The sequence below is a fragment of the Eleginops maclovinus genome, chromosome 16, assembly GCF_036324505.1.
Source record: "Eleginops maclovinus isolate JMC-PN-2008 ecotype Puerto Natales chromosome 16, JC_Emac_rtc_rv5, whole genome shotgun sequence".
Classification (NCBI taxonomy): Eukaryota; Metazoa; Chordata; class Actinopteri; order Perciformes; family Eleginopidae; genus Eleginops; species Eleginops maclovinus.
The window spans coordinates 2,415,356-2,435,443 of NC_086364.1; the positions used below are offsets into that span (position 1 = coordinate 2,415,356).

A 20,088-nucleotide genomic window follows, 5' to 3' on the forward strand; every position below is an offset into this window, starting at 1 on the left:
GCCCAGTTTCCCGTCCTTTGCGTCGATCCAGGGATAGGCCTCCTTTTTTCTCTTCCACATCTCCTCAGTCCAGATCGCGAACGGTGAGCTGTCGGAGCTCCCCATAGAAATATGGGAGCTCCCCACCACCTCCGCGCTAGCATTAGCAGATGTGGGAACTTCGGTGGTGGTGCTGGCTTGTGGCTCAGTCAACGTCTCTGGCTCCTGAATTTCATTGCTGACATCTTTCCGAAAATAAAAATCAATACTTTTCTGTCGATTTGACATTTTAATAACTACACTAACCACACTGAAATCAAAATAGGCTACACATCACATCCACGTTCTCGTTGTTTTTTTTTTGTCTTGTTTTAAGTCTCAGGTTGATGACGATTATCGAATGTTCATGTTATGTTTATGTCGTAGCCAATATAGGTCACGGACAGATACTGGGGATGTCTTATGTAGCCTATGTAGGTTGTTCTCACCATTGCCAATATCTCCGGATTTACATTTGAGTTGTAAGCTATTTTTTTTATTTTTTTTTTAGTTGTAGCCTAAGCTATTTTATATTTATTATTTTTTTATATATCACGTCGGGAGAAGTGGGTGGACGGCGTAGCCCCGCGTCCAACGCCCACTACACCCCTGCATATGACAAATAAAACCTTGAAACCTTGAAACCTTGAAAGATAGCGCGGTCCATGTCAACATACTTTTTAATCTTTGGGTTTGGGGAAAGTAGCAAGTCTTTTCGAGTCAAAAGGGGCAAGTCCAAGTCCAAAAGCGAGTCACTGATGTTAAAGTCCAAGTCAAAGTGCAAGTCTTTTTAGATTTTGTCAAGTCTCAAGTCATCAAATTCATGACTCGAGTCTGACTCGAGTCCAAGTCATGTGACTCGAGTCCACAACTCTGGAAATCCGTGTCTACGATGCATGACACACTTCAGACTGAAATCCCAACCATAACTCCGCCCGTTCTAGGCTCCTCCTCCTGACGACACACACACACACACACACACACACACACACACACACACACACACACACACACACACACACACACACACACACACACACACACACACACACACACAGGAGAGAGGACAGCATACATTTAACCGAAACTCGCTGAAACACTCCAACAGAGGTACGAACACACGTTAATATTAATGTTAATGTATGTACAGCTGCTAATGTATGTACAGCCGCCCCTCCCAGAGAGGCTACAGGGGGTTTTTGTCAGCGGTGTCGGTCACTGTCCGGTAGACACTTTGTCCTCCAGAGACTCCGGACAGTCATTTTAGCTTCGTTAGCTCCATGCTCAGTTCTTTGAGCGCCCTGAGCCTCCGTGATATCAGTAAGAGTTCTGTGGTAAAGCTGTGTACTTGTACAAGGGTGCTGGGATTTAATATTCAACATGAAGTATTTCCTGTAGTTTCTTCGCTGCTGCCCCGGCCGGCTTCCCGCGCCATAACTTCCTACAGTGTAAAGTTACTACATTTACTCAAGTACTGTCAGAGGTGGAGAAGTATTCAGATCCTGTACTTGTAAAAGTAGAAAGTATTCAGATCCTGTACTTGAGTAAAAGTAGAAGTACTCAGATATTGTACTTGAGTAAAAGTAGAAGTACTCAGATCTTGTACTTGAGTAAAAGTAGAAGTACTCAGGTCTTGTACTTGAAAGTAAGTATTCAGATCTTGTACTTGAGTAAAGTAGAAGTACCAGAGTGTAGTAATACTCTGTCACAGTAAAAGTATTCTAAATGTTCCTCCAGTGAAAGTAGAAAGTACTCTCATCTAAATGTACTTAAAGTAGCGACAGTAAAAGTAGTCATTGTTTGATTGGTCCATTTCAGAATAATATCTCTGATATGTTTTATAATTATTGATCATTAAAGTGTTCTCAGAGCTGGTAAAGGTGCAGCTAGTTTGAATGGCTTTGTATACTGCAGGGTAGATGCTGAATTTACTCCAGGTGAACTAAAGTCTGATTTAAGGGTTGGTTATATTTACTATCATTAATCCAGATCTGTAAAGTAACTAAAGGGATTAAATACATGTAGTGGAGTAAAAGTGCGAAGTTATGTTAATACTCAAGTAAAGTTATAGTATCTCAAAATTGTATTTTAATGTACTTTTCCCCCCTGAACACAGGTTATTCAACACAATGGAGAAGAGCTCATCCTGTTTCAGATCAGCATTCCTCCCTTTTACCTTTCTCTCCCTGCTACCTGACACCTGTTTACTTCCTGCTGTCCCTAACAGCAGGAAGTAAACAGGTTAAAGTTCCCCTATATTACGGGGAACATTAATGTCTATTGTGTCTATTGCTGATGGAACTCGCCATGCTTCTGTCCATTTTTTTCGCAATCAGATCGGCCTGTTCTATGTCACTGTGCTAATAACAGTATTTATTTTCACTAAGAATTCATTTGTTCACAGTAACGTATTCTTTTAGGAAGTTAAATTCCCTATTCCAAACCTTTTGTAGTTTTGCACTCATCTGTGTGAATTGCAGACCTGGCATGATTAAAAAATAAATGGCAAATAATAAGAACAAGTAGAGAAACAAAACTGCTCTTACATCAAACATTAATATAAAGTTTCTGTCGGTTAGATATCTATTGATCCATGCTGCTACTACTATCCAGCCTCTTCAATATAAACGCATCTTTAATTAAACATCGAAATAACAACTGCAATCTGATTTCTGTCTCTGGTTTCTAAGGGAGAAACTCAGCTAAACGCTGCCGTGATTAAACGCCATATCATATGTTTCAAACCACATCCAGCATTATTTCTGAAACACTTCTCAGTGTTTACCACTAGAACAGAGACATTATATGTATTATACATCAACTCTAAGTCCCTCCTGCAGACATCCTGCTGAACACACACACACACACACTCTGCAGTGGGGATTCAGCTCACTACTGTATATGGGGGACGATAGGTTGGGACGTGTCACGTGGGCGGGACGTTGCCAGGAGTTCAATGTAAAGCCAGCCCATATTTCCGATATGACGTCATAGCGGAAGCAAATCTGGATCAGCTCGTTTGTACCCCCGTTTTTAGAGATGTGGGTACGGAGGAAAAGAGAGAGGGTTGTATTTGTGACACTTTCTGAGTCTCCTTACACACCAGGGACACATATTTATGTATAAAAGACAGCAAAAAGTGCATTTTGCATAATAGGGGACCTTTTAAAACAGTTACTAAGTCTGCCTGCTATCACCTCAAGAACATATCCAGGATTAAAGGACTAGTTTCACAGCAGGATCTAGAAAAACTTGTCCATGCTTCTATCTTCAGTAAACTGGACTACTGTAACGGTGTCTTTACAGGTCTCACTAAGAAATCCATTAGAAAGCTGCAGCTGATTCAGAACGCTGCTGCTGAGTCCTCACTAACACTAAGAGAGTGGATCACATCACTCCAGTTCTGAAGTCCTTACACTAAGAGAGTGGATCACATCAGTCCTGTTCTGAGGTCTTTACACTGAGAGAGTGGATCACATCAGTCCTGTTCTGAGGTCTTTACACTGAGAGAGTGGATCACATCAGTCCAGTTCTGAGGTCTTTACACTGGCTTCCTGTCTGTCAAAGAATTGATTTCAAATTTCTGCTGCTGGTTTATAAAGCATTGAATGGTTTAGGCCCAAAATACATTTATGATCTCCTGCTACATTATGAACCATCCAGAACTCTCAGGTCTTCTGGAACGGGTCAGCTTTCTGTCCCCATACTTAGAACTAAACAAGGAGAAGCAGCGTTCAGTTATTGCGCTCCAAATATCTGGAACAATCTCCCAGAACCCTGCAGGTCCGCTGCAACTCATACTACTTTTAAATCCAGGCTGAAAACATTTCTTTTTGCCGCTGCTTTTAATTGAACTGTTATCTAACACTGCACTGTGACTTTTATTCATGTATTTTTACCTGTTGTGTTTGTTTTATTATCTCTGCTTTTAAATGACTGTTTTCAAATGCCATTTTATAATGTGTTTCTGCTGCTCTACTTCTAAATGCTCTTAAAGTCTTTTATTTGTGTAAAGCACTTTGAATTGCTTTGTGTTGAAAGGTGCTATATAAATAAACTTGCCTCGCCTAAAGACATAAATTACATGCCAAACACACTGACGACTAAGTTTAATTAATTCAAGTGTTCTAAAACCTATCTGTTTTTTCATTTACAGCTGAAGAAAGTGCTTCTGGAACAGATGTTCTCTGAGCTCTAGTAAGTAAAAACATATGAACTACTATTAAACATTTCTCTCTCTATACTGTAGGGCACCATAAGTAGTGGGGGGGAAGTAAAGCATATCGTACAATCTGGACAGTTCCGTGTCAGCTTCGGACACTGTGGTGGCAATTTATTTATTAAACGTGGATCAGAATCAAACCATTCAGCTGTCTTTTAGGTATTGTATCATTTATCATCGTCGTACAGAGAGCAGAGTGAAAGACCAAGAATAGGGTTTGGGTTGCATATTCAATAGTCAAGCTTGGTGATAATGAAAGGAGCATTCAGTAAGTTTTAGGGAGGTAGGGAGGCTGTATCAGGATGTTCTCAACAGAAGTAGAAGGTCATACTGTTGGTGCACAGAGTAACTAACACTGCAACAAATCTTCTTACTAAGGAATTTTCCCAAGCTTAGCAAAGAAGTGAAAGCCAGTAAATAGAGAATAACATTAGAAAATAAGAATCACACAGTGATATTAATAAAGTAAGTAAGTGAGTATAATATTTCCCATTACAGACACTTAACAGGACTTGCTGTGTTCTTGATCTCTGCAATGCCTACCAAACCGAAAAACAGACCCTCTGACTCTGTGTTCTGACTCTCTGGTTAGAGATGTGCGAGTCTGCAGGTTGCAACTCCTCCGTCTCCTCGGTCTCCTCCATCTCCTCTATCTCTCTGGTGGAGATTAAGGTGGAGACTCATCTGGTCCTGCAGGCTTTTCTCCATCGGACCCTCTCCATCCCCCTGAAGGAGAGGCCCGGCACAGTGGGAGGGCTCTACAGAGACCCCAGCAAGTTCAGGTAACACCTCTCTGGGTGCTGCTGGTTTGACATTAGGGGGAAATATAGGCGTGCTTCTTTAACAATATATTCCAGCTCTCAGATATATACAGTACATGTCTCTGATTGGTTGAAACACCAACCAGATCATTGTAGCATCCCATAAACCCCTCTGTTTCAGCCCTGTTCCTAAAGTGCTGGTTCTGTTGTGGCTCTAAATCAGGGGTGTCTAAACTACGGCCCGGGGGCCAAATGCGGCCCGCAGGCCATTTTGAATCGGCCCTCTGCAAATTCTTAAAGTATAATGCAATATGGCCCACAAATTAAACTTTTGCTTGTCTTATATGGTTCTTCTCAAATAGCTTGAGATGTAACCTTCATATTTACTCTTATTCTCAGCAATCTGAGGCTTCTGTTTTAAGAAATGAGCTGCCAACAGAATAAATGAACCCCTAAAGAACGATTGTTTTTTTCTGAAAGCGTTGTAAAGTATTGCGCATTATTCACTTACATTTGATTTGTTTTGCTAACTTATAACTTAACTTATGAGGCGATATTCACCTCTATAAGTCGCCCAGCTCTCTGTATATTTATCTGTATGTGGCCCTCGGTGAAGAAAGTTTGGACACCCCTGATCTAAATGATTCACTGTTTTCAGGAAACTGTTGTATCTCCTTTATTCCACATGGTGCTGAGGGATGAGGTCCTGTGGATCACCATACTGTTGCTTTTCATTCTAGCTCCAAACCACAACCAAAAGCAAAGGATGGGGGGGATCCTCAAGCTGCAGATATCACCTCAGCAGACGAGAAGAAGACTGGATTCAAGGACTTCATAAAGCAGCTGCCTCTAAATAACAGCATACGCCGGCCCGCCAAAGACCCTAGAGGCTCCCTGGACCGGGACAGCCGGTCGAAGGCCGTCAGAGACCTGAGAGACGTGAGTTCTTTTTACACCGCATACACACAAGACTGCTGATTTCAATATGAGAGAAAGACCCCTCGGTCTTCAGACAGATGGAAGATGCTTGCAGTTGGTGTTGCTGGAGGAAAACTCATATAAGGATTCTGATTGGTTGCCTTCTGAGCCAGTCACTGCCTGTCCTCCTCATCAAGATTATTATTATTATTAGATATATGCGAGAAGAAAACTAATACAAATGATGAAAGGCGCAAACTGGAGTGGTGTGCTGTGAGTAAGAGTGTAGATCAGTGGTGTCCAAACTACGGCCCGGGGGCCAAATGCGTTCCGTGGTCCAATATAAATCAGACCTCAGCAAATTCTAAAAGTATGGAATATGGCGCACACCTGAAACTTGTGCTTGTCTTATATTGTACTTAAATATATGTTGATATTACACAGTATTCATGTGTTAATAAGCCCTATTTTCTAATAAATTCTGTCAATTCAAGTTGAACACATTTTCTAATAAGTCTTGGTTGATAAAAAAAAGCCTGAGAACTGATTTGCTTAACAAGCTTGAAATATACCTTCATATTTCCTCTTATTTGAAGCACTCTGGCTTCTGTTTAAGGGATGAGCTGCCAACTACATAAATGAAACCATACCCAGAGCTGTGATGTACGCTGTTTGTTTTCTTAAAGCATATTCAAGAACCCAGCATCATTTACCTACATTTGATAGACTTTTCACAACTTAACTTATGAGACAATCTATCTTCTTAGTGGGGGGCCCAGCCCTTCATCTGTATTTCTGTTTGTGGCCCTCAGTGACAAAAGTTTGGACCCCCCTGGTGTAGATGGTGCCTTCAGGTTCAGTGTGACCCACGTTTAAAAGTGTTTCTACAGCGACTCACATTTCTTTCAAAGTATTGTGTTGAAGCCTCCTTCTCTTTTCTGTCTCGAATAACAGAAACAGAGTTGATCAAATACATACTTGAGTTTATATCTCAAGCGATATAAATATGATAGACACTGTCTGTCCAGAGATTCTTTTCACCTTTCGCTAAATGTAATACTAGTGCAGCAGTGCTATCAGGGCAACAATCGTGGGTAACAATAATGATAACAGACAGAGGGGGGTAAACACCCTGTCCAGAGAGAGAGTTTGAAATGTTAGTGGCGGCATACACATGTGATACATACGTGGCCATAGGATTAATTAAAGAGGAAGTACATGCTACCTATAAATGACTTTAGAAAAGTAATTAGAATATAACACTACATTTTAAATAATATTACATTATTATATACAATAAATAAATCACTTCCTGAAAGTGACTGATACATTCAGGTCTAAATAAAACATTTTTTAAAATGTATCAGTGTAAAAATATTTACTTATGCCGTCTGCTCTATTATTTCTGACCCTCCTTCCCCCAGGATGATGTCAGAACCCCCTCCTCTACATCAGAAGAAGAGGAGGGCGAGAAGAAACAGCCCAAGAAGCTGAACCAGAAGAAGATTAAAAGAAAGATCTCCAGGTTCTTCAAGAAAAGGATAGAGAAAGAAAAAGAGGAGAAGGACAAAGAGAGGGAGAAAGAGAGGGACAAAGAGAAGGACAAAGAGAGGGACAGAGATGGAACTCGTCCTCAGAGGCCTTCCACGCTGCCAATCGACAAACAGCTTGAACCCCCCCCGGACATCATCTCACCCAGTAAGCTTCACGCAATAAATCCACTCAAACCAGAGGAGACCATTTATTTTCTGCAAAGCCTACACTTTAGATGTGTGCGTGGACATTTTTCATTTTCAATTTCATGGCTTAGAATCAGCACTTTAGAACAGTTTGTGCCTCCACACCGCTCCGCTGTGTTTCTGGGGTTGGTTGTGGTTGACTGAGCGCTGTAGAGGGTGCAGTGGTGGCGTATTTATAGGGCAGACCCAAAGGTTATTATCAGAGGGCTCCTCCCATCGCGGAAAATCCCATCTGTCATGTCATAGGGCTGCACGCCACCTCCGCTAAGCTAAAGGCTAATGTTCAGCGTTGATGGTGTCTAGTTTAATTTAGTCACTTGTCAGCAACCACTTTTTTGTGCCAAACACACATTCAAAACGTTCACTTCAAGATGAAGGAACAGGAAGTGGGACGTGTTGACTCATTTCCTGGTTTTAGGACTCATTCCTGCACAATTCTAGTCAATACTCAATAGTCTCTGATGCACTGGGTTGTAACCTGACACTGGACACAAACACACACACACACACACACACACACACACACACACACACACACACACACACACACACACACACACACACACACACACACACACACTGTGTTTATGGGGGCAGAGTGTGAGGCAGGTGGATCTGCGATTTCTGAGAGAGCTGTGGTGTCCCTGCAGACCACCCTCCGGAGTTCTATGAAGAAGTAGCAGAGAAGCTGGAGCAGATTGCCCGGAGGACCACCAGCAAAAAGACACTGTGTCCCACAGCCCCATCCCCAACAGGTTAACACACACACACACACACACACACACACACACACACACACACACACACACACACACACACACACACACACACACACACAGGGAGGAAGTACTGTTGATAATATATGACTGTAAAACAGTGTTAGAGTAAAGACGTTGTTCCAAGATGTGACTTCAGGGACAAAGCCTTCATCAGCATGTAGTAAAAGTACTCGTTGGTGATGATCCTTTAAGTTTTACAATAAAAACAATAACTGAATTCTGAACATATGACAGCTGTCAGAGCTAACTATCAGAACCTTATATATTCACAGATATATTCTATAAATACTTCGCTTTGAAACTGAAAGCAGCTCAAGCCGATAAGTTAAATTCACACACATACACACACACACACACACACACACACACAAACACACACACACACACACACACACACACACACACACACACAGTGCTCCAACAGCCTGCTGTTTGTTTGTTTAGATATCTTGACTTCCATAACCACCAAACCATTAAGCGTTCTTTTACTGAATAACTTCTATATGAACACGAGGAACTCACACATCCATTACTCAAACTGGACCTGCTTTCTGTTCCCTCTCCTCTCTGTTACCTGTGTCCCTGTCGGAACCCGGCTGATGTACAGACCCAAACAGGCTTCAGAACAGGCTTTGATGGAAACTATTGTTCTCTGTTCTTTCAGCAGTGTGGGACAAAGAGGCTGTGGTGCAGCAGCTGGCTCAGGTTCTGTCTTTAGAGGGGGATTCCATCAACACTAAGGTAGGCTGTGGTTCATCCTGAGGTGTAACTGTCCAATACCAGCCTCTAGAACACAGGGCAGAACCCTTGGCTGCTATCCTTGACCCAAACTAGTCCTACTGTATCTTCCTCCAGATCCAGACGGACCCCTTCCTTCGCTCCAGCTTGGCTCGTCTCTCCTATGCTTCCTTTGCCAAGCTTCTCGACACGTACAGTGGCAGTGAGGTGTTGGACCCCCCCGCCCTGCAGCTGGCAGCCAGTCCCACGCTCAGACGTATGGCAGTAACCATGGAGGTGACACGCAGGATCGTGACGGCCACAGGTGCCCAGCGCATGCAGGGCTACGCTGAGAGCTACATGGAGACCTTCGCCCCCTGGGTGAAGAGCCAGGGAGGATGGGTGAGTGACTGAACACGGTGGACTTCCAGAATGACATTACTGATGGCTGGGGTATAGAATAGATCCATTAATGTAAATGTGTTGCCTGCGGGGGTTATGATTTAAGTTCAGCCAAATAAAATATGTATTAGAGAAGACACATATTGGATAGTTGTGGCTGATACATGTTCTGGAGGGTGAAAGAGTGTTGGTTATTTATATATAGGCCGTTAGTCTGAACAAACTTCTGAAAAAAATACACTCCCCCGTGTCAGTCTGTTCAGCTAGAGGTTAGAGTACATCTGGACTCAACACGCTCAACTCTTCCCACACAGCCTGCTGGGTCGGCGCCTCACAGACATGTTAAATGTAGAATCTTGCACATGTTGTTGAACATGCATTTTGTTTTACTCATCAACCACCCTTCCTCTTTGCCTTCAGGAGAATGTGGTAGACCTGGAAGAGCCTTCAGAGTATGACTGAGTGTTCCGAGCTCCGGACTACTCTTGTTTTGAGCTTTGGAGGAGGAGGAGGCAGAGAGGGACCCCACTCTGCCTCTTTGCAGGGACACGCTCTTCCACTGACTTTCATCTGTTACTAGATTCCAGAAGCCTCTGTGATGCTCCTCTGGAGTCCGGACATCAGGAGGAGCTCTGGTTACTGTTTGAACACGGTCAGCAGGAAGCTGCTGCTGTGGAGAGTGTTTGATCACTGTGAAACTTCTGATCAGCTGTTTACATCATGATGACATCCTGTCAAACGGGTTATTGTGCCTGTTACAGTGGCACCCCCCCATATTGCTTTACTGATGGAACAGAATGCCTCCTAGGAGTTGCTCAAAGTGACAATAATATACACACCACACCCACACCTCCTATTTTAACCTTTTTTCCACCATTTTTAAAAATGTTGTTGTTTTTAAAAGCTGCTATTTTAACCATTTTTATGAAATAATCAGACGGGTGTTTAAACACTCACAAACGGAACCAGTGGGTGTTCTCTGCTACTTACATAAATCATGATAAAGTGAAGAAAATTGGACTTGCAATATGATGTTTTTTATATGTATATTTTTTACTAAGATGTTATTCTAAGACAGGTCAAGCACTGGGTACTTGCATGAGTGGCATGGGCTGTAATGGGCATGTGGACCCTGCACCCCCCCTGTGGTGGATTGGAAACAGTTCCTTTGCTATTGAAGTAGTTTCACTTACAGTTTCAGTTTCACATCTGATGAAGAAAAGTATTGACTCAACATTGATGCAACATCCATTAATGACATCAATCTTTAAGGATGAGTGGGGCTGGGGGGGAAGCAGATATGATCAAAGATAATGTGTGTCTGACCTGAGCCCCCGTGTGGAGACTCACCTGTCCTCCATAAGAAAGACATGTTATCTCACTGTTTTTAATAGATTGTATTTTTATATCTGAGCTTAACAAAGTGCACTGACGTACGAGCAACAGACTGGTTGAACACAGTGAATGTAAGAACAGCTGTTTATTAAATTCACACACATTTAAAATCATGTCTTTGTGATCTGTGATTTGCTTAAGTGTGGAACATCCGCACAAATGGATTCAGCTCGGTTAAAAATATTCGTATTGTTTAAAGATCATCAACGGAGTACAAAGCCCCGCCCTCACAGGAAGTCACACTGTTAGTTAAAAGGAAGTGCAATCAAACTTTAAATACAGAGGAGAAGATTGCCATAAAAATCAAGAAATCTCAAGAAATGTAAAGCATAATATCTTACTGTTTTGTTAAAACACGTGTAAAAGTATTAATAATATGTTTGGCTTCATTAGATACTAAAAATAAATGTAAAGCTTTAAAATGACTACACTACATGATGAAAGTGCTTATATGGTTAAGGTTTAATATTCAAGACTTGGAATTATTAGCAAAGTGAACTAAGTGCTACGTCAAAATGTTTTATTGAGTGTGTTCTTCTCCTCCGAAACTTATTTCGTGTTCATGACAACATTCCAAGAGAACCCCCACCCCCAACAGTTGCAATGCATTATGGTTATTGCCGATAGTTTTGTCTGGAGGCTTGTGGATCTGAAACCATATTTCAAAAGCTGGTACAACACCGCCTCTTCAGTCTGTCACTGCCGCCAGTCAGTCGTTTTTTGGTTGAGAATTAGGAACGTAATAGCCAATGCATTGGGGAGTTTGAGAGGCAGCCTCCTGTGAACCACAGTCCTGAGGGAGGGTGGAAAGGAAAACTTGAATCACGTTGGGCGGTGTTAGGATCTCCCGGAGGAGTCTGTGATCCAAGCGGCTCGGTTCTCAGTCCACATGTTTCTCAGCGCACAGAATCTGACAGTACATCAGCATGGAGAACACCAGGGCCAGGATCTGAGAAAGAAGAGTCAGTTAGAGCTGATCCTGTTCACTGACATCTCTAACAGACAGCCTCTCTATCAACATGACACGAAGACACATCACAGGATACTGCATTCTGCATGTTTTGATGATCAGTTAGCGTAATTTATGAGAGTTTTCTGAAAGTAAAAACTGCATTTTTGTTTAAACCTGAAATTTGGATGACTTTTACAGCCCTTAGGAATGTCGAGAGAGACGTTGAGGGGAAAAGAGCTTACACAGGTCTTCACTGACACATTCTTCATTGTATAGTTAGCCATTTTTAAACTCTGTTGAACATCTAACTAAGTTTTGCTTCAAAACGTGTCAATGTTCAATGTTGCTATTTATTTATTAACAAAGCAAACTCTGGAGTATTTCCCGTTCCTGTAACATAGATATAGAGGTCTAGTAATAAAGAGTAAACATTTGTTCTCATTATAAGTACCTGCACAACACCGATACACACTCCAAACACCAGGACAGAGGGGATGTTATCCAACAGCCACTGCCGGGCCTTCTGATAGCACGGCTGCAAGGACACACAGACAGTGTAAAAACAAGAAATAGAATAACAACAGTAAAGCAAATAAAAAAGAATAATATGACTACTTTTACAAATCATAATGCCTCACTGTGAGACTCTGTATGTCTGACGGTCGCTGTACAACATGGAGAGCACAGATCATAATGTTCACAGAACACAAAGTAGCAGACACACTCAGTCAGACGCTGAAGAACAGAGATTTTCAGTTCAGTATGACAACTGGTGACGTATTCTCTGGCCTTCATTCCTTTAATACAACATAGCACACGATGTTGGTCCAGCTGTTACTCTGGTCGGCACAGCAGCAATGCTTAATGAAGACCCTCCTAAAATAACCTGGAGTTGTGACTGCTCGTGATCTCTGCAATTTGTCAATGAGAACAGTCCTATCAGAATCAGAATCAGAATACCTTTAATAGACCCACAGAGGGGAAATTTTCATTCTTACAGCAGAAAGAGCCAAAGACAGCTTAATGTTACACCCAAGATACTAAAGAAATATACAAGAATCACACAATTTACAAAATACACAAAAATAAAAGTATAGCAGCCAGATATGTATTGCACAGTTATTGACACAACTGGGGGTGTTATAGTCAGTGTTGTTATATGTGAGGGGGTCTACCGGGGGCCATGATGGTTATAGAGGGACCGCTGCGAATCAAATCCAAACCCCCCCCCCCCCCCTCTCTGCAGCTGAGCAGAGACCCACCTCAGTCCACCCTTCCACACACTGCTCCATCCCCACAGAGCAGCAGGAGGTGGGCAGCGTTCCATTCAGCACATCATACCAGTCTGTTTTGTTGGTGACTCCACAGCATTTGAACTGCGAGAGGAGACAGTAGGATCAGAAAATCTAAATATATCAGTTATACCTCACAACCTCGTAGCTCATATTAACACATCGTCAGTACTCAGGTGACATCCCTTCTTTACTATCCCAATTATTTCACTGTGTCAAACATCCAGCAGGTCCGGGCTGTGACAGAATGATCAGCACAGCAGACAGCCTGTGGAAATGTGACCGTAGGGGGAGCTTCCTCACACATGTATTCTGTTTAACATGTATGTATATATTATTTAGTTTTTGTTTTGTATACCCCTTTTTACCCCCCCTTTTTTTCTACGCTCTTATCTTTTTATGTTATATGTTCTTTTATATTTGCACTGTGGGACTGCCAGAAAAGGTATTTCAATTTTCTGTATGTATAACACATGTGGAAACTTTGAAAATAAAGTGGACTTTAACTCTTTGATTCTTTGACTCTTAAATACACATCTTATATACACTTACAGTCACTACAGCGAGCTTACAGTGAACAGGAGCTGAGGCAGACGCCTGATCTGATTTTAAAATGTACTCCTGCACTTTGTTAGAAGCATGGTTCTCCCTCAAGGCTGAGACAGATCTTACAGGGACCTCAGTCAGTGCAGTATGTAGCCTGTCCTGTATTCTTCAACATAAGAAGTCATGCGTTGTTTATTTACTCACCATTTTCTGGACATTGTCCCAGGATTTTTTCAGTCCAAGCTCTGATTTATATTTCTTCATACCTTCTTTCAGTTCCTCTTGCGCTTTGGAATCCAGCTAACATGAGAAGAAAGAAAGACTCAAAGTTATTCATTTGTAAATGATCTATACTAAAAACTGAGGACCTAAACTTGATTTTTAAGTAAAGGTAATTTTTGGTTTTTGTTACCTATGGTGTCTGTTAGAGTGCATGTGTTTTTTTAATGACAAAATAAACGTTGTATCTAGAGTTTAGTGTCATAAAATAATCAAAAACAGTAATGAAGTTGAATATGTATGTATGATCTTGGATTCAACATTGGTGGGACTGCGCTGTAACCAATTGAACCTTAGAAATGTTTTATAAGAAATCATCTGTGTTTTATATTGTCAGAAAAGAAACTCAAGAGTTTCAAAAATGTCTACAACGCTGCTTCATTGAAGAAATGTTCTGCATTACATTTCATTTAGCGGACTGTTTTATATCTCATCGTGGGGTGTACCATTTGAGGTTTATCACTTTTTCCAAAGACATTTCGGCATGTTAAGGGGAACCACATTGAACCACTGACCGTCCACTGAGCCACACATAAACACAGACATAAAATTAAACTGAAGTGGATTGTTGTCTGTTGGACTGACACTGACTCACCTCCATAGTAAGTGGTATGATCCTATAGGTCGAGTCAGGAATAGCCAGTTAGAATGCTAACTTTAGTTTATCTTTTCAACTTTTCACATTCTGTGCATACATTCCAGAAGTCCCTCTCCTGCTGATGTTCAGGTGTATATCAGTATGTAGCGTCTCTACTTTAAAGAGTCCTCTCCTGCTGATGTTCAGGTGTATATCAGTATGTAGTGTCTCTACTTTAAAGAGTTCTCTCCTGCTGATGTTAAGGTGTATATCAGTATGTAGCGTCTCTACTTTAAAGAGTCCTCTCCTGCTGATGTTCAGGTGTATATCAGTATGTAGTGTCTCTACGTTAAAGAGTCCTCTCCTGCTGATGTTCAGGTGTATATCAGTATGTAGTGTCTCTACTTTAAAGAGTCCTCTCCTGCTGATGTTCAGGTGTATATCAGTATGTAGCGTCTCTACTTTAAAGAGTCCTCTCCTGCTGATGTTCAGGTGTATATCAGTATGTAGTGTCTCTACTTTAAAGAGTCCTCTCCTGCTGATGTTCAGGTGTATATCAGTATGTAGTGTCTCTACTTCAAAGAGTCCTCTCCTGCTGATATTCAGGTGTATATCAGTATGTAGTGTCTCTACTTTAAAGAGTCCTCTCCTGCTGATGTCAGGTGTATATCAGTATGTAGCATCTCTACTTTAAAGAGTCCTCTCCTGCTGATGTTCAGGTGTATATCAGTATGTAGCGTCTCTACTTTAAAGAGTCCTCTCCTGCTGATGTTCAGGTGTATATCAGTATGTAGCGTCTCTACTTTAAAGAGTCCTCTCCTCCTGATGTTCAGGTGTATATCAGTATGTAGCGTCTCTACTTTACAGAGTCCTCTCCTGCAGATGTTCAGGTGTATATCAGTATGTAGTGTCTCTACTTTAAAGAGTCCTCTCCTGTGATGTTCAGGTGTATATCAGTATGTAGCATCTCTACTTTAAAGAGTACTCTCCTGCTGATGTTCAGGTGTATATCAGTATGTAGTGTCTCTACTTTAAAGAGTCATCTCCTGCTGATGTTCAGGTGTATATCAGTGTGTAGCGTCTCTACTTTAAAGAGTCCTCTCCTGTGATGTTCAGGTGTATATCAGTATGTAGCATCTCTACTTTAAAGAGTCATCTCCTGCTGATGTTCAGGTGTATATCAGTATGTAGTGTCTCTACTTTAAAGAGTTCTCTCCTGCTGATGTTCAGGTGTATATCAGTATGTAGTGTCTCTACTTTAAAGAGTCCTCTCCTGCTGATGTTCAGGTGTATATCAGTATGTAGTGTCTCTACTTGAAAGAGTCCTCTCCTGCTGATGTTCAGGTGTATATCAGTATGTAGTGTCTCTACTTTAAAGAGTACTCTCCTGCTGATGTTCAGGTGTATATCAGTATGTAGCGTCTCTCCTGGGACATGTCTCCATGTTTTAATGTTCAGAGAGCTCTTTATTCTTCTCATACTGCCTGTGCTGCAGCATCTTTTTTCACCCTCTGTCTGAAACCAGAGCCCTATTGGCTAGCACTCCAAACACATTGTACGTGATAAGCTAAGGGGAGGCACATGGTCTATCACAAATTTAAAAAAGGGGAAAGACACAAAATAACCCAAACCCAGTGTTTGAGTGTTCATTGTAAAAGAGGAGCTCACCTTGTGGTGGAAGATGTGAATAACCAAGGCCAGTGTCACCTCTGTCAGGACCAGGAGCAGGAGGATCACAAAGAACTGCAGAACAGAGAGTAGACGAGAGGAGCAGAGTGGAGCCGAGAGGAGCAGAGAGGAGCAGTGTGGAGCAGAGTGGAACAGAGTGGAGCAGAGTGGAGCCGAGAGGAGCAGAGAGGAGCAGAGTGGAGCAGAGAGGTGCAGAGAGGAGCAGAGAGGGGCAAAGAGGAGCAGAGAGGAGCGAGAGGGGCAAAGAGGAGCAGAGACGAGCAGAGACGAGCAGAGTGGAGCAGAGAGGGGCAAAGAGGGGCAAAGAGGAGCAGAGAGGAGCATAGTGGAACAGAGAGGAGCAGAGAGGAGCAGAGAGGGGCAAAGAGGAGCAGAGAGGAGCGAGAGGGGCAAAGAAGAGCAGAGACGAGCAGAGACGAGCAGAGTGGAGCAGAGAGGGGCAAAGAGGGGCAAAGAGGAGCAGAGAGGAGCAGATTAGAGCAGAGAGGAGTAGAGTGAAGCAGAGAGGAGTAGGGAGGAGCAGAGAGGAGTAGAGAGGAGCAGAGAGAAGCAAAGAGGGGCAAAGAGGAGCAGAGAGGAGCAGAGTGGAGCAGAGAGGAGTATAGAGGAGCAGAGAGGAGCAAAGAGGAGCAGAGAGGAGCAGAGTGGAGCAGAGAGGAGCAGAGAGGAGCAAAGAGGAGCAAAGAGGAGCAGAGAGGAGCAGAGTGGAGCAGAGAGGAGCCGAGAGGAACAGAGAGGAGCAGAGTGGAGCCGAGAGGAGCAGAGTGGAGCCGACAGGAGCAGAGAGGAGCAGAGTGGAGCACTTTTATCACTTATCATTCAACATCTCTCTGAAAGAGAGGAAGGAAAGTCCATTCTGTGGCCCTCTCACCATGAACAGCAGGCAGCGCTGCTCTTTCAGGGCTCCAAGACAACCCAGGAAGCCTGTCACCATGGTGATGCCGCCAGCGACCAGCAGCAGGTTGGCGGCAGAGAGGGACGGGAAGGACAGGGGGAGAGAGGAGAACTCTGCCTGTGTGAAGGACAGCCACACTCCAATGCCAAATAGCCCGCATCCTCCCAGCTTCACAGCAAATATAAAAGCAGATTAACCACAATGCATTGCTCCAAAACTGACACATTTTGAGTGAGATAATGGATTGACTGCATGTGTGTGACAGTCAGTGTTAAGCATGCAGGGAGCATGTTGGAACAGAATGTGATCAGGTGTGATCAGAACTGTGGATAGCACATACTGACCCAGAAGATGAGGTTAAAGACAAACATCAAATATTTGACGCAGCACAAACACTTCCGAGACACGGACATCCTGCAGGAGACAGAAGAGACCAGAGCAGTGTTAGAACAACGCTTCGTGTCCCCGTGCTGCTGCTGTGTGTCCGTGCTCTCTGGGTTACAGAGGAGAAAAGATGAAGAGGGAGCAACAGTGTGAGAGGGTATGTTGTGTCTTTGGGGAGAGAGTTGATGTGTGTTCAACTATGTAGGGGATCAAACTCCTAGAGATACAGAAATACATCATAATCCATACATTACAACACAAGATTGATTTAAGTAGGAATACATTATATCAGATTCAATTAAACACAAATTTAAGTGTTCCAAAGTTTTGTCAAAACAATAAATAGTTTCACACAGTTTATTTAAATGTGGTTCTATTCATTGTGTTGTTTGTAAACTACGTTTGGAGGTACAATTCTGAAAGGCTCTTTAAAGAATAAATAACTGAAGGTTAAAATGATATCTGTGTTGTGATCATTGATATCTGTTCATCTACATGACAAGGGTCTCATCTGAGTGTCCTCAAACACCATCACACACTCAATACCCTGATGAAGACAGACACGTGTGAAGACATGAGGAATACATCCTGCCAAGCTTACTGAGGAATGAATGTGAGTTGTGGAGATCCTGACTTGTGTGCAACTTCCTCAGAGGTGGGAGAAGTACTCAGATCTTGTACTTGAGTAAAAGTAGAAGTACTCAGATCTTGTACTTGAGTAAAAGTAGAAGTACTCAGGTCTTGTACTTGAGTAAAGTAGAAGTACTCAGATCTTGTACTTGAGTAAAAGTAAAAGTACTCAGATCTTGTACTTGAGTAAAAGTAGAAGTACCACAGTGTAGGAATACTCTTATACAATCTTCAGTAACTTGATTTAAAACACCGTGAATGTGCATGTATGTTCCTGTGTTTGTGGGGAAGTGACCATGTTCACAGTGAAAATCTGATTAGTTTGTCACAAAGTGGTCCTCACTACTGACCGCGCACAGGAAGTCAGCCTGCTGACAGGAAGGAAGCTCCTTCCTTACCTCAGCAGACCTAACAATACAACACAAGGCATTTCCCATGACTGCAGCGCACACTGCTCACACAGCCAGCCAGGCTCTGAGGTCAGGTCTCACACACAACTACTGCACTAACACTGCTTAGATTCTGGAGAAGGCTTCAGCACAGTCAGCCATGACTATAGCAATGTGTGTGTGTTTGTGTGTGTGTGTGTGTGTGTGTGTGTGTGTGTGTGTGTGTGTGTGTGTGTGTGTGTGTGTGTGTGTGTGTGTGTGTGTGTGTGTGTGTGTGTGTGTGTGTCAGAAAGTCTTCAGGTCTGTGCTGTGGAGGACCACCTGTCTCGTTCCTGTGCCTCAGACGCTGTGTCCCAGAGGTACAAGTACTTTTTACTTATATTTATATTATTATTATTATTTTTGTTGCTTTATTCTCATAACGTGCAACTGTCACAAAACCTCATTTCCCCTGGGATTAATCAAGTATGATGATTGAACAGGCTGTCCTGTTTCCAGTGGGAAACATTATTACATTGTGTGTGTAAATTTGGAGACAAATCTACAGATATTTGCATCTATCAATCAAAATGACTTTACCTGAAGACGAGTTTGAATACTTTTAATCCTGTCTGTGTCCTCCTCCTCTCTGGCTCCTTCAGCGGTTGGTTTTGATCTGTAGCTCCTTCTCTTTTCTCCTCTGCATGGGTCTGTGATCCAGCGAGGGTTTCCTTCTTCTCTTCCTCCGGATTGTTCTTCACTGGTAGGTTGTGACCTCCAGCTCTCCCCAATGAGAAGTCGTCTTCACAATTTTAAATAATTTAGAAGGTATGTTTTTTTTTCTGTCTGTAAACAGATCTACGTCTCTCTTTCCCTCTCTAACTCTTCAATTATTTCCAGATGTGTGTATTGTTGCTCCCCCCCTTGTGTTCCTCCCCTTCATGGTTCTTCTCTTGGTCCCTCCCCCACCGCCTCTAGACCTCTGCTTGTCTCACTTATCCAATTTTTTTCCCTCTTTGTTCAGGAAATATGACTCTATGCCCCGCTTCCTCTGTCAGTGCTGCTCTCTGCTTCACAGGGTCACTGACGCAGCTGCACACACAAATGTTGGAAATACTCCACAATACTGCTGACCGTTTCTAAAGCAAAGGGTTTTATTTAGAGGTTTACATTTGTCAAACTAGTGTAAATGAATATCAACTTGCATATCGGAGACTTTGTTCCTTTCAGCTGGTTGTACAATGAAGTTTACATCTCAGAATGGCAGACTGGAGCCTTCTCAGCGGTCAGGTGAAGCTTCAATGAGTTCAAAACCATTATTCAGTTATATAATATGTTGGTATGTAACATTTTTACACTGTAGTAGGTACCGTTTGGTCCATCTGAGTAGAATTGCGCAGTGATTTGAGTTGGTGGAGGCACAGGCCTGCCTACCTGGAAAAATATGGTTCTAGTTCCAACACATTTACAGGAGCCCACATCTCAGTTTGGTTATGGTATTGAGGTGACTAGCCAGATGTGGATT

The 20,088-nt window shown here is 42.6% G+C and overlaps 2 protein-coding genes across 6 annotated transcripts; one reads left to right on the forward strand and one right to left on the reverse strand.

The window, feature by feature from the left end:
- Positions 1 to 1,041: 1,041 nt before the first annotated feature.
- bcl2l12 (BCL2 like 12) lies at positions 1,042 to 11,376 on the forward strand. Of its 5 annotated transcripts, none has more exons than XM_063904201.1 (9): positions 1,042 to 1,128; positions 4,175 to 4,215; positions 4,833 to 5,022; positions 5,742 to 5,940; positions 7,344 to 7,617; positions 8,309 to 8,413; positions 9,102 to 9,178; positions 9,272 to 9,556; positions 9,977 to 11,376. In XM_063904201.1, the coding sequence occupies exons 3-9, from the start codon at positions 4,835 to 4,837 to the stop codon at positions 10,016 to 10,018; spliced, it is 1,170 nt and encodes a 389-aa protein (XP_063760271.1). In that variant the 5' UTR covers positions 1,042 to 1,128; positions 4,175 to 4,215; positions 4,833 to 4,834; the 3' UTR covers positions 10,019 to 11,376. The 5 variants fall into 5 exon arrangements, with proteins under 5 accessions (XP_063760271.1, XP_063760274.1, XP_063760273.1 ...); XM_063904204.1 differs by having other exon boundaries at positions 9,293 to 9,556; XM_063904203.1 differs by having other exon boundaries at positions 9,105 to 9,178.
- On the reverse strand, positions 11,018 to 19,487 carry tspan4b (tetraspanin 4b). The gene is made up of 8 exons (XM_063904206.1): positions 19,164 to 19,487; positions 17,526 to 17,595; positions 17,158 to 17,349; positions 16,266 to 16,340; positions 13,946 to 14,041; positions 13,166 to 13,279; positions 12,355 to 12,438; positions 11,018 to 11,900 (listed from the first exon to the last, which is right to left on the reverse strand). Exons 2-8 carry the CDS (start codon positions 17,592 to 17,594, stop codon positions 11,832 to 11,834), a joined length of 699 nt encoding a protein of 232 aa, XP_063760276.1. The 5' UTR covers position 17,595; positions 19,164 to 19,487; the 3' UTR covers positions 11,018 to 11,831.
- Positions 19,488 to 20,088: the final 601 nt, after the last annotated feature.

Coding starts and splice junctions, on each gene's coding strand:
- bcl2l12 (XM_063904201.1), top strand. CDS start 4,835: ATGTGCGAGTCTGCAGGTTGCAACTCCTCCGTCTCCTCGGTCTCCTCC. Junction 9,179..9,271: donor GGGATTCCATCAACACTAAG/GTAGGCTGTGGT, acceptor GACCCAAACTAG/TCCTACTGTATCTTCCTCCA. Junction 9,557..9,976: donor TGAAGAGCCAGGGAGGATGG/GTGAGTGACTGA, acceptor CTTTGCCTTCAG/GAGAATGTGGTAGACCTGGA.
- tspan4b (XM_063904206.1), bottom strand. CDS start 17,594: ATGTCCGTGTCTCGGAAGTGTTTGTGCTGCGTCAAATATTTGATGTTT. Junction 14,042..16,265: donor TTCACATCTTCCACCACAAG/GTGAGCTCCTCT, acceptor TTCTCATGTTAG/CTGGATTCCAAAGCGCAAGA. Junction 13,280..13,945: donor GGGACAATGTCCAGAAAATG/GTGAGTAAATAA, acceptor CTCCTCTCGCAG/TTCAAATGCTGTGGAGTCAC.